This window comes from Cebus imitator, unplaced genomic scaffold, assembly GCF_001604975.1.
Source record: "Cebus imitator isolate Cc_AM_T3 unplaced genomic scaffold, Cebus_imitator-1.0 Scaffold353, whole genome shotgun sequence".
Classification (NCBI taxonomy): Eukaryota; Metazoa; Chordata; class Mammalia; order Primates; family Cebidae; genus Cebus; species Cebus imitator.
The window spans coordinates 1,192,441-1,206,151 of NW_016107668.1; the positions used below are offsets into that span (position 1 = coordinate 1,192,441).

General features: G+C 41.4%; 2 protein-coding genes across 5 annotated transcripts in view; one reads left to right on the forward strand and one right to left on the reverse strand.

Annotated features, from left to right (window-relative positions):
• MRPL47 (mitochondrial ribosomal protein L47) overlaps positions 1 to 6,965 on the reverse strand; it is a 19,004-nt gene extending 12,039 nt beyond the window's left edge. Inside the window, exons 1-4 of one of the 3 annotated variants that reach the window (XM_017506309.2) lie at positions 6,818 to 6,954; positions 3,349 to 3,494; positions 2,469 to 2,529; positions 79 to 175 (exon numbers count right to left, since the gene is read on the reverse strand). In XM_017506309.2, coding sequence (XP_017361798.1) covers positions 79 to 175; positions 2,469 to 2,529; positions 3,349 to 3,494; positions 6,818 to 6,915 — 402 coding nt within the window. In that variant the 5' untranslated portion in view covers positions 6,916 to 6,954. Of the gene's footprint in view, positions 1 to 6; positions 176 to 2,468; positions 2,530 to 3,348; positions 3,495 to 6,817 lie in introns of all 3 variants that reach the window. The other 2 variants (XM_037730568.1, XM_037730569.1) reach the window with 2 other exon arrangements.
• Positions 6,966 to 6,991: 26 nt separating this feature from the next.
• The window catches only part of NDUFB5 (NADH:ubiquinone oxidoreductase subunit B5), a 15,850-nt gene continuing 9,130 nt past the window's right edge, over positions 6,992 to 13,711 (forward strand). For both annotated transcript variants that reach the window (XM_017506310.2, XM_017506311.1), the window contains exon 1: positions 6,992 to 7,236. In XM_017506310.2, coding sequence (XP_017361799.1) covers positions 7,113 to 7,236 — 124 coding nt within the window. In that variant the 5' untranslated portion in view covers positions 6,992 to 7,112. The remainder of the gene's footprint in view (positions 7,237 to 13,711) is intronic.

Sequence of the window (13,711 nt, forward strand, 5' to 3'; positions counted from 1 at the left end):
TCCAGCCTCCCCAGTCCTTCCTTCTCCAGCCGCTCGGGACTGGGCACCGGCAACCTGTCCAGCCTCCCTAGTCCTTACCTTCTCCAGCCTCTCTGGACTTGGCATTGGCAATATCTGCCGCTTGGCCTCCTGCTCTAGGGTTAGAAGCATGTTCCTCTCCTTGAGTAAGACATACCTATACAAAAGAACATAGACCTTGTGAAGGTATTCTGTGATTATGTTAACAAAGTTGTGATTTCTGACATCAAAAATAATTATCTGTACTTGAAAAGTACTTAGGGGCGACGTGCTGTGGCTCATGCCTGTAATCCCAGAACTTTGGGGGCTGAGGTGGGAGGATTGCTTGACCTCAGGAGTTCAAGGCCAGCCTGGGCAACACAGCAAGACTCCATCTCTACAAAAAATTAAAAATGTAATTAGCCGGGCATGGTGGCACACACTTGTAGCCCCAGCTATTTGGGAGACTGAGGCAGAAGGACTGCTTGAGTCTGGTAGTTCAAGGCTATAGTGGGATATGATCACACGACTACACTCCAGCCTGGGGATAAAATGAGATCTTGTCTCAAAACAAAAAGTCATATTAGAAATCTCAGTATACAGAATATGATTACAAAGAATAATCCTTTATACATAACCATCTTTGCTTATCCATTTGTTTAATAAACTTTCCATGTGCCACATGTATTAGGTGCTAAGGGAATTATAAAGGGGCATAAAACACAAAATCCTAGCCCTTACATTCCAAGTGAACAGTAGAGAAGGAGATGGAAGACAAATAACATCTACTATTTATTATACACCACACAATGTGTTAAGCATTTTACATACACTTATTTCATTTAGTTCTCACAACCACCTTCTGAGGTTGGTACTATTTCCACTTACTAAATGAAGAAGCTAAGGCTGAGAGAAGTAAGGTATTCTGGGTCACACAAGTAATTCAAGATTCAAATCCCTGACTCTCTGTGTACAAAATCCATTCTATTTTAATTCCACCGTACTGCTTCTGAAACTGTAATGTGGTGAAGCATAGTTAGTGGGACAGATGATAAGCACCAGAAGAATTAAGTGGGGGAGATGAGAAACATCTCTTCCAGCTAAGATGATCAGGGAGAGATTCACAGAGGAGATGGAATATATGATGGGAGGAGAGCAGAGCAAACACAGTCAAAGGCACTGAAGCAGCACAGCTAAAGTGAAGACAGATTTTCTGAATACATCTGTTTGAGAATAAGAGTTGGAGCCGGGTACAGAGGCTCACTCCTGTAATCCCAGCACTTTCCGAGGCTGAGGCAGGTGGATCACTTGAGGTCAGGAGTTCGAGACCACCCTGGTCAAAATGGTGAATCCCCGTCTCTACTAAAATACAAAAATTCAGCCAGGCATGGTGGTGTGAGCCTGTAATCCCAGCTACTTGAGAGGCTGAGACATGATAATTGCTTGAACCTGGGAGGTGGAGGTTGTAGTGAGCCAAGATCATGCCACTGGCATTCCAGCCTGGGCAACAGAGTGAGACTGTGTCTCCAAATAATAAGTAAATGTCTACTAGAGTGTCTAGGCAGGTAACAATGATGAAGGAAGCAGACATGGTGAAAGAACCACAGGGCAGTTGAGAAGTGGTGTGTCCCTGCTCCATCCAGAAATGGCAGCTGTTCCACAGACCAGCCAAGTTGTTGCCATGTAGCAATGCAGGGCCAGTGTTGCCAAATCACAGGTCACATTATTCAAGAGCAGACAGAAATATTATTTTTTGTGTGAAACTTCCCAACTTAAAAAGCAATTATGGTCCAAACAAAACGTATCTTTGGGCGAAATATAGTACATTAAAATTCAACCCTGTCTTAAATCCTCTCAACCCTCTCTAATTCATCAGAGCCTGCCAGAAAAATCTACCTAAATTCTCAATTAAATGCACCCTCCAACACACTCTTCCAAAGTAAATAAGCTAAAGATTACAGACCCTGAAAATATAATAAAAAGGAAAGAATTCTAAATATAAGCAATGGCTGGGCGACGTGGCGTAAGCCTGTAATCCCAGCATGCTGGGAGGCTGAGGTGGGAGGATCACTTGAGCCCACGAGGTCAAGGCTGCAGTAAGCCATGACTGCGCCACTGCACTCCAGCCTGAGCAACAGAGCAGGACCTTGTCTCAAAGAAAAAAAACAGCAACCAACTGTTCCCTGTTTCATTTTATTAACTGACTGAAATTGCTAGTATAAAGGTTAGTAGGACTAATGTAAGATACAGTAAAATTTCCAAATCCCCAACTACTTGAGAATTGTGACATTTGTCATTAACCTGTCACATAAAAATTTTTCATGATCTTAAGCATCAGATTTATCATCCATAGTACTATTAACACAAATCGCTTTACTCAATTTCTTACATCAAATAGATTTAGTTTTTACCTCATTGGTACACTATAACTGCTTCAAACATCTAGATGTTAACGTATTTAGTATACTTACCAAAGTTTATGTAAATCTTCATTACTTTTGTTCCTTAGTTGCTGACGGGTCCATGCTGCTCCTATTAAAATGACAATATATAACATGAAATAATATTTCTAGCCCTGTGCCCTTTGGCAAATTATTGAAGCTCTCTAAACCTGTCTAAGCCTGTTTCCTTATCTGTAAAATATATAATTGCTTTCATATAGTATATAACATAATGTGTAATTAGGGATAAATTAGGTAACATACAAAAATACTATTAATATGACTGGCAATAGCATTAAAAAAATGTTAGCATTAGTACAGAATGTATTTTCACACCTTAATGACAAAATATGTTATGTCATTATAAATTAACTTTTTGGCCAGGCCACGGTGGGCAGATCCCATGAGGTCGGGAGTTCGAGACCAGCCCGATCAACATAGAGAAACCCCGTCTCTGCTAAAAATATAAAATTAGCTGGGCATGGTGGTGCATGCCTGTAATCCTAGCTACTCAGGAGGCTGAGGCAGGAGAATCGCTTGAACCCGGAAGGCAGAGGTTGCAGTGAGCCGAGATCATGTCATTGTACTCTGGGCCTGGGCAACAAGAGCAAAACTCTGTCTCTAAATAAATAAATTTTTAATTATCACTAAAAAATGAAATCTAAAATAAGCCCTAAGCCTTACTTTAGTTAATAATTTCAACCTGTTCCTTTTCTAACCATCTTGCCAATCTGCCAACGAACAATTAACTCAACTATTATATTGTCCTTTTAAATTTCTCTAGGGAGCAGTCCCAAAGGAAAATGTAAAAGGAATCATCTAAATAATTCCTGAACTGGATAAATAATCCTAGAATGATTGGGGGGAGTTCAATAAATATATTGAATGCTGACCAATCCAAATATCTCACCAGATTTTACTTTTTCTTGCCCCCAGTTTTTTGGGTCGTCAAAAAATTCTTCTAGTCCTTTCCTTGACAATGTGGTATGAAGGAATCTACACTGGTGAAAGGATGTCACATTTGGTGTACTTTTAGGCAACAAACTAAGAAAAAACCTGCAATTGAAAACATATAAACAAGTAATTAAAGTTTCGTAATATCTTGATTTTATAAGCAATATACATTATCATAATAAACATAACCATTTGTCATCTATAATGTTTTAAAAAGCTATTTGAGGTTTCTGCATAAGAATTAAATTGTTTTTCTTTTTTTCTTATTTAGAGACTGGGTCTCACTATGTTGCCCAGGCTGCTCTCAAACTCCTGGGCTCAAGTGATCCTCCCACCTTGGCCTTCCAAAGTGCTGGGATTACAGGTGTGAGCCACCATGCTTGGCCACAATAAATTTTGAAAATGCTTTAGAAAGTATTTTTAATATTGCATTATAGAAGCTGCTACCTTGTAATTTCAGGTATATTGTATAAAATATATTTATACAATTATATTTTAAGGTAACATTTTTGGGTCCTTCTTACATTGCTAATGGGTGCAAAAGCAGATAAAAAGAGCAGTCAATTTTGCAACATGTGGGCTGGGCATGGTGGCTCATACCTGCAATCCCAGAAATTTGGGAGGCTGAGGTGGGACAACCCCTTTGAGCCCAGGAATTCAAGACCAGCTTGGGCAAGATGGCAAAACCTCGTCTTTAACAAAAATACAAAAATTAGCCAGGCGTGGTGGTATGCACCATATAGTCCCGACTACTCGGGAGGCTGAGGTGGGAGGATGGTTTGAGCCTGGGAGGCAGAGGTTTCAGGGAGCTGAGATCACGCCATTGCACTAGTCTAGCCTGGGCAACAGTCAGTCCCTGTCTCAAAAAAACAAAAATTAAAAACCCCCACAATTTTGCAACATGTATCAAACACTTCCTCCTTTAACTCAGTAATTCTACAACTAGAAATTTCAACTGAAGAAATTATCACAGATGGGAATTTATAAGTTAAGATGTGTATTAAAGCACTATATAGAATATCAGGTTTTTAATTATGTAAATGTGCAGCTGAGAATGGTTTAAAAAATTATTATGCATCTGTATGATAAATTTTTGTGCAGTAGTTCAAAAATCCTGTTTTTAAAAAGTAGATAATGACCTGAGGAGATGATTTAAAACTAAGTAATGAAGTATATCACAAGTATTGTATCCCACCAAAAATATTCAGCCTAAATCTAATCATGAAAACAATCAGACAAATCCAAATAAAGAAGAGAGATTTGTTTTTTTTTTTTTTTTTTTTTTTTGGGGGGGGGTGGGTTTTTTTTTTTTTTTTTTTTTTTTTTTTTTGGAGACGGAGTTTCGCTCTTGTTACCCAGGCTGGAGTGCAATGGCGCGATCTCGGTACACCGCAACCTCCGCCTCCTGGGTTCAGGCAATTCTCCTGCCTCAGCCTCCTGAGTAGCTGGGATTACAGGCACGCACCACCACGCCCAGCTAATTTTTTGTATTTAGTAGAGACGGGGTTTCACCATATTGACCAGGATGGTCTCGATCTCTTGACCTCGTGATCCACCCGCCTCGGCCTCCCAAAGTGCTGGGATTACAGGCTTGAGCCACCGCGCCCGGCAAGAAGAGAGATTCTTAAAAAGCTAATCTCATCAAAATGTAAACATCGAGAGAGACAGAGAAAAAAAGAATCTGTTCTGGATTAAAGGAGACTAAAGAGTCATGGCAACCAAGCAATAAATAATGATCCCTCACTGGATCCTGAACCAAAAGAAAAGAGGCTGAGTACGTGGCTCACGCCTGTAATCCCAGCACTTTGAGAAGCCAAGGCAGGTGGATCACGAGGTCAGGAGATCGAGACCATCCTGGCCAACATGGTGAAACCCCGTCTCTACTAAAAAATACAAAAATTAGCCAGGCGTGGTGGTGTGCGCCTGTAGTCCCAGCTATTCAGGAGGCTGAGGCAGAATCGCTTGAACCCGGGAGGCAGAGATTGCAGTGAGCGGAGATCACGCCACTGCACTCCAGCCTGGGACAGAGAAAAGCATCAACTCAAAAAAAAAAAAAAAAAAAAAGAAAGAAAAGAAATTACTAAGTTACCAGGACAACTGAGGACTTTGGACTATTTGCTAGATAACAGCAGTGTAATAATAGAAGCGTATCAATATTAAATTTCATTGGTGTTGATCATTGTACTGTGGTTAAGTCAATGTCCTTGCTATTAGAATATATATGCTGAAGTGTCATGATGTTTTAAATTCTGACGTTTCAAACAGTTCAGAATAAAAAGAAGATGAATATAAAGAGTTTTTTTTTTTTTAACGTGGCTACTGGTTAACAGTTGTGAAGACTATATCGTTATTCTTTTTACTACTCTTACAACTTTTCCGTTGGTTTGAAAAATTTTTAAATGTTGAGAAAAGAACAGTAGGGCACAAAAATGCAGACATATAAATATGGTCCTAATTTCATTTAAAAATTATATATATATATGTATATATGCAAAGTTAAAAAAGGTAGAAAATTTGTTTATCTATAGGGGTAGAATTATTGTTGATTTTTGCTTTCTTCAAAATACATCACTCCATTCTCCAAAGTGACTGAAAATGAACATATATCCATCTTTTGATAATTTAAAACGCTAAATTATTTCATTTACAAGGAAAAATGATGATGAAGTAGGAGACAATTGATTCAAGCTCACCACCTTGATCAAGTTATAAACTCTGAGCTCTGTAAAATTAAGAAAAAAAAATGCTTATCTCTGAGGTTAGTGTAATAATAAACCAACGCACAACAGATGCTCAATAACTGCTTGCGCATTCAAGAGCAAATAGGCTGCTTCCTTTTTAAAAAATCTGACCTGCTCTACTATTTATAAAATTCAACTCTACAGACAAACGCCAGTAAAAGGCAGGAAACCATACACGCTAAAGTAAAAAATGGTCTCGCTCTGTCCAAACGAGAGTTGTCTTCCACCTTGAAATAAGGAACACCGCTTTGTGGATGCTTCTTTCTCACGCCTGCAGGGCGACTTTCCGCGTATTTGCTATTTTCATTGTAACAAATCCTGTAAATACAAATATCTCTTGTTTTTTAATCCATCCAAACCTGACACAGACTTGGGTATCCTAACAAAAACATCTTCGGTGAAGTTTTTCCCACCATCCCAAGAGGATGCTTCTGTACATACAGGTTTATTTACTTCAACACATGCTGGACATCTACAAACCCTATATACTGTCTGGTGCACAGCTGGCAGCAACAAAACAAGGAAGGAACGGAAATGTCGGAGGTGGGCGACTTCTCCTAGGTCACTCTCACCGGCTCTGTCACCCGGGCGGCCTTTCCATTCTTGAGTTGTTCTCGGCATCTCGGCAACCAAACAAGATTCAAAGTTGGAGAGGTGGGCAAACTGACTTTATACATCACTTACCCTGTGCAGGCAGGGACCTGCGGAGTTAGTAACGACCTGGACGCCTTCAGGGCGGCTGAGACTCGCCTGCAAATAAGTGCCAAACCGGCGGCAGCCATGTTTTCGCAGAACTAGGCACACCGCGTTTCCGCCGACGACTGCGTCACTTCCGGCGTCCCCAGCCTACCGTGAAGGGAATAGAAACACGCTCTTGCCCTCACTTAAGATGGTCACCTTCTGCCTTTGTCCTCATTGGTGAATTGGCTAGCTCAGCTTCCGTGACCCGCCCCTCTTCTTCCTCTTGCCCGTAGTAGCCATGGCGGCCATGAGTCTGTTGCAGCGGGCTTCCGTTACGGCGGTGGCAGCTCTGTCTGGCCGCCGCCTCGGCACTCGACTCGGATTTGGGGGCTTCCTCACTCGTGGCTTTCCGAAGGCTGTTGGTGGGTGCTGGCCTTGGGAGAACGGGCGCGAAGCGGGTGCGGGGCGAGAGATGGGAGGACGCTGCCAGGGTGACCTTGGTGGGATCCGGAGGGAGCAGGGACAAACGGTGGACGTGGGGCTTGAGACAGCGATGGAGCACGAGCTGTATGCGGGGTTTTCCTGAGTAGTCAGGTCGGTCGCGTTTACGTTATGAGCATTTATAAAACGTTGTTATTCGCCATCCCAACTGGTGCTAATTTGCGGATAAGCTGAGGCTAGAAAGGTAGAGAGCCGAAACCTGTATCTCTAGGGCACCAGCTTATTGTTGCGTTCCACCTGCCCAGCGGCTGGGCTCTAGTCCCACGGGTGCGAAATCATGTTGCGGAGAGGCCCACCTCATCAGCTCTTGGAAGCTGCGACCTTCAGAACCTGTAACGAAGGAAGCGAAGTTGTTTAAGGACCTGCTGTATGTGGTTTCGCTTAAAGTCACAGTTTCCAAGAACCTATCAGCGACATCGAGTATGACTTGTGAACAGTGTTTCTGTGAACATGGATGTACAATGTCTGTTCCGAGACGCTGCTTTCAATTCTTCTGGCTGTATCTGCAGAAGTGTAATTGCTGAGTCATACGTGTCATGGGTGTTACTGGCTGGGACTGGCTTCGTGAGTGGTAAAAATTTACCAAGACAGTCATAGGTAAAGAGGGGAGATTTGTTAGAGAAAATAGGAAGATAACGTTGCAAGAGTACAGCGGGCAGCACAGCAGAGAAGGGGCTATCTGCAGAGTGGGCGTGGGAGGGCTTTTATAGGGTCTTACCAAAAGGGCTGTGAGCAGAGAAGATGTGCAGGTAAGGTCACTCTGCTGGGCTGTGTGCTGAACCAGGTATTTGGGAACAGGATGTTGTGCCAGTGGGTTGTCTGTGATTGGCTGTGTCTCAGAAGAATTGCTTTCCCCCACCCGGGGCCCCTTCTTGCTTAGGATTCCACAATGTGGTAATTCGATTTTTAAGTTTTTGAGACGCCCCCTTGCAATTTTCCTTAGCAGCAATACCATTTTACATTCCTTTGTGTACCAACAGTGCACAAAGATTCCAGTTCCTCCATGTTCTCAGTGGCACTTGTTATTTTCTGGTTTTTTGATAGTAGCCATTCTGATGGGTATGTGATGGTATCATTGTAGTTTTTATTTGCGTTTCCCTAATGATTAGTTTTGTTGAGCATCTTTTCATGTGCTTCTTGGTCATTTGTATATATATCTTTTTTTTTTTTTTAGATGGAGTCTCGCTCTGTTGACAGGCTGGAGTGCAGTGGCGCGATCTCAGCTCACTGCAACCTCCACCTTCCAGGTTCAAGTGATTCTCCTGCCTCAGCCTCCCGTGTAGCTGGGACTACAAGCGCATGCCACCATGCCCAGCTAATTTTTGTATTTTTGGTAGAGACAAGGTTTCTCCACGTTGGCCAGGATGGTCTCTATCTCTTGATCTCATGATCCACCCACTTCGGCCTCCCAAAGTGCTGGGATTACAGATGTGAGCCACTGCACCCGGCCTATATCTTCTTTAGAGAAATGTTTATTCAAAACCTTTGCCTATTATTTATTATTTTCTTATTTTTTAACTTAACTACAAGGTTAAAATGTACATTTTAACCAATGTTGCCGATGCTGAACTTGAACTCCTGGACTCAAGCAATCCTTCTGCTTGAGCCTCTCAAGTAGCTGGGACTACAGGTACATACCACTCTGCCAGGCTATTTGCCTATCTTATTTGTTTGTTTGCTTGTTTGTTTTCTCCAGGGTCTTGCCCTGTCACCCAGGCTGGAATGCAGTGGTGAAATCAGAGCTCACTGTAGCCTCAGGTGATCCTCCTGCCTCAGCCCCCTGGGTAGCTGGAATGACAGTTGCACACCACCACACCTGACTGATTTTTTAAATGTTTTGTAGAGATGAGATCTTGGTGTGTTGACCAGGCTAATTTCGAACTCCTGGGCTCAAGCAGTTCCTCATCTCAGGCTCCCAGAGTGCTGGGATTACAGGCATGAGCCACTGCACCCAGCCTATTTTTAAATTGGATTGTTTGTTTTTTTGTTGTTGTTGCATTTTATGAGTTCTCTGTGTTCTGATATCCCTTATCAGATACATGATTTGCATGTATTTTCTCCCATTCTGTGGGTTGCCTTTTTACTCTGCTGATAGTGTCCTTTCATGCACAAAATTTTTAAATTTTCATGAAGTCCAGTTTGTCTACTTTTTTGTCTGTGCCTTTGGAGTCCTGGCATTAGCCTTCTACAAGTTCCTATAGCCTCATCTTTCCTAGAAATCTACTGCTGTCATGCTTTTCATTACCCTCTGTAAACCTTTTCAGAAAATAAGCAGATAAAGCTATTTTACTTGATTAAATTCTTTATTAGACATCAAAGATCATGTAATTCCAGAGATGAGCTAAGTTCTCCCTTCAGCTTCAGGTAAATTTAATTTTTAATTGAAGACTGATATGCATAAATGATGGTTTTAAAAAATGTGGAATATTAATATGGATATATAAACAGAGTGCTGTGGAGTTAATCCAGACATAGAACAGTTGGCGTTTTAACTGAATTACGGGGATAGTTTTAACAGGTGGAACTGGCAGAAAAGTAAAGGTTGAGTTTTTTGATTGGATATATGACTCTTGGGGTAGGTAGGTGTTGGGAGAAAAGACAAATAAAGGAAATTGGGACCAAATTGAGGGAGGGAAGGACTGACCACAAAGCCAGAGTATCTTGTGTTGCAGAAGAGCAGTATCAGGAGTGTGTTTTAGGAAGACACTTCTGAATATTAGATGGCTTATGGGGGATATTGATTACTTAGGCCAGTAAGGTAAAGAGGGCATGGAGTGAAATGGAGAGTTTAAATCCTAGAATCCAGAGGACTTGGCAAATGAGGGATAGATGCAAGGAAGATAACAGATTTTTATCCAAGGTAATTGAGAGGGTGGTGCCCTTTACTGGGAATGAGGGAAAGAAAATGACCGATTTTCACTTGTCTCTTTTTTTTGAGACTGAATCTCACTCTGTTGCCCAGGCTGGAGTGTAGTGGCATGATCTTGGTTCACTGCAACCTCTGCTTCCCAGGTTCAAGCAGTTCTCCTGCCTCAGCCTCCTGAGTAGCTGGGATTACAGGCCCGGCTAATTTTTTGTGTTTTTAGTAGAGATGGTGTTTCACCATCTTGGCCATGCTGATCTCGAACTCCTGACCTCAGGTGATCCGCCTGCCTTGGCCTCCCAAAGTGCTGGGATTACAGGTGTGAGTTATTGCACCCGGCCCAGTTGTTGTCTTTGACACACAAAAAGTTCCTACATTATCTTATTCAATTTTATAAAAATCAGAATCGGCAAAGACTTAATCACTTTTCTGAAACCATTTGCGTTTTTAAAAATTAGTTATTGAAGGCTTAGGCCTATGAAATTAATGAATACTTAATTGAGAAATTTCAGGCTTTAGAGAGCAGTGGAAGATGCCTATTTTTGGTGCTAGGAAGATCAGTGTTCCAGAAATCCTGGTAGTCACCTCATTGTAAGCAATGTTCAGCCTAATATTTTAATTTAATTTTTTTGAGGGGGAATGGTCTAGCTGTGTTGCCCAGGCTGGCCTCAAACTCCTGGGCTCAAGCCATCCTCCCACCTCAGCTTCCTGAATAGCTGGGATTACAAGCACACACCGACATTCCTGGTTACACAAACAAGCACACACCGACATTCCTGGTTACACACTAATATTTTTAGATTTCAGCAGATGGTCTTACTACATCAAAAACAAATCATGAAGGCTCAAACATATAAAAAGAGTTAAGTGCAAGCTGATTGTGGTGGTGGGTGACGTAATCCCAGCTATTCCGCCAGCCGAGGTGGGAGGGTCTCCAGCCCAGGAGTTCGAGGCCAGTTTGAGTAACATAGCAAAAAACCTTGTCTCTTAAAATAATAAAAAGAGTTACATGCTATGAAATATACTTTGAAACAGTTAATAAGTTATCTAGGATGTTTAATGACATGACTAATTGTTCAACAATTGGGTGATTGTGTGTAAAGAAAGAGCAAGCAGTTTACATGACTATGTGCGTTAATATTGCCAGAGTACACTAGACCAAGCTTTTTGTTTGTTATATTTTCCATGTCAGTTTGTAATTAGTATTTCCTAAAACCACATATAGTTGAATCTCTCTCGTGGTTGTGAGTGTGTGTGTCTGATTGAAAGGGAGAGTTAGGGAGTACACTGTCTCTTCTGAGTAAATGTAGAAGGCAAGATCTCCTGTCAACACTTAATTTACTGAAGAAATGTGGATTCAACAATATTTATGGAGCATCTCCCATGTGAGTGACACTAAAGGGTACTGAGAATACCTGAATAAGACAGTCCCTGACCTGATGGCATTTAACAAAATAATTAGGGTTCGTGCTCCTTGCTCCAAAGAAAATAGTCAAATGCCATTAAGGGGAATAGTGGGAGGCCAGCTTTGGATGAGGTGATCGGAGAAGACCTTTCCCAGGAGGTGACATTTGATCTTCACCCTGAAGGGTGAGATGTGGAAGCAGCCTTCCTAAGAACCTAGAGAAAAGCATTTCAGGCCGAGGGGAAACTAAGCAAAAAAGCCCCTCTAAGGTGGGAAAGAGTTCTTGCAATTGGAAGGAAACCACTGAGAGAGATGAGTCGAAGCGTGTGCCATTTTATTCGGAGAAAGGTCATATATTCTGATTCTTTGAGGGGAAGAACCTTAAAATCCTCTAGGCTAACCCCTTGTTTTATGCTAGTCCTTATTTCATCCCATTACTGATGCTTGAATAACTCTTTAATGGAGAATCGATGGTGGGGGAGTCCAATTTTATTTTCAGCCACTGAAATTGTTAGAAACTTCTTGTATCCGTTGGGACAAAAGTAATCTCGAGTTTTGCCGTTACTTTCAGTTGCAAAAACTGCAATTACTTTTCCACCAACCTAAATTAAGCTGCAAATATATTGTCCCTTGAAAAGAGTATGCTCTTGAATCGACACGTTCTGCAGGTGTAGTCAGGGGATAAGGGACAGGGAAGATCATCCTGTTTTGACCCTGTACTTTGAGGATATCAGATTAAGACTGAATTGGTCTTCGGCTTTTTTTTGTGAGCAACTAGATTCCTGGGCGTTCCAGGCAGGCTTTCCACTTACCTTATTAAATTGAATCCTTTTAGATTCAGTCTTTTGTAATGTGTTAAAGCCTCTCTGAGGATCCCATTTCATCATTCAATGTCTCAACCACTCTTGTAGCAGTAGCTTTGCGCGTCTGAGACTTAACAAGTCAGGAATGCTGTATCCACCTCATCTAGGCCTTTCATGAAAACCTTGATGCCACAGGCTTTTGAGAGCTTCCTTTGGCAGGTTACGGCATTAATTAATTGGTACCTTTTGGTTACAGTCAGTCAGTCAAGTACCCATTACAAATTTCTCCAACTTGCTGCTTCTCTCAGCTTAAAATGTCCCTTCCTCCCACTCCCACCGTCTTGCCTAAATTGGAATTTTCTTCTGGGCCACCGTATCCCGTTTCTTTCCCTTGTTGCCCTTATAGATTTGTAATTATTTGTGTGATGTGTATTTCTTCCAGCAGGATCTATATGCCTTTTAGACTGTATATAGGTCTAGCGTGGGGTCTGCACATAGCATGCACTGAAGTATGTATTGAATTAATGAGTACTTTGTACTGTCATCCAACCCATTTTCATCTAGTCCAAAAAAATATTCTGTTATATATCTTTCAGACGATTTGCTGAAGTCCATACTTACTTTGTCAAATTCTCATTTTGTTATTTAAAAAGCCTTAGTAGTATAAATTATGTGTGATAAATTTATGCCAGTTTCTAATTCTCTTGTGAATCAACCTCCTAAACTCACTGCAAGCTGCTGCAGATGTTACCAAAATTAAGAAGATAGTTCCTGCTTTCGAGATATTTATACTTAAAAGTGGCAGCAGTGAATGCAAATATACATTTCACAATAACGTAAAGTAATGCAAAAGTAGGAAAGGTCGTGGATGGCTGGGAAGAATGTTGGCTTCTTGGAAGATAAGATGTTATCTGGGCCTAACAGATTTCAGGAGGGGGACGGCATTCCAGACGTGAAGCATGAACAGAAGATTCAGATCATTCTGACATCTGTTATGCCTGAAATTCCTTTAATGGGAAATTAAAGTTTTTTATTCCACAGTGACTCATATAAAAAATATCCTTGAGAGTATATTTTGTAGACATAGTGAAAACATAGGAAACTTCAGTTTCTTGGTAATAGATAGATCCTTTCCTGCTCCCAGTGGAAAGGCCTCGGAATGCCGTAGTGATCCTTCTAGAACTTCAAGAAGAAGAAGAATGTAAACAGAGGATCCAGAAGTGAAATTTGGCCTCAGTTCATTTCCAGCAAGGCTTGATTAAATTCTGTCAGGGAGGAGACTTGAAGAGGATATTCTTTTTTTTTTTTTTTTTTTTTTGAGACGG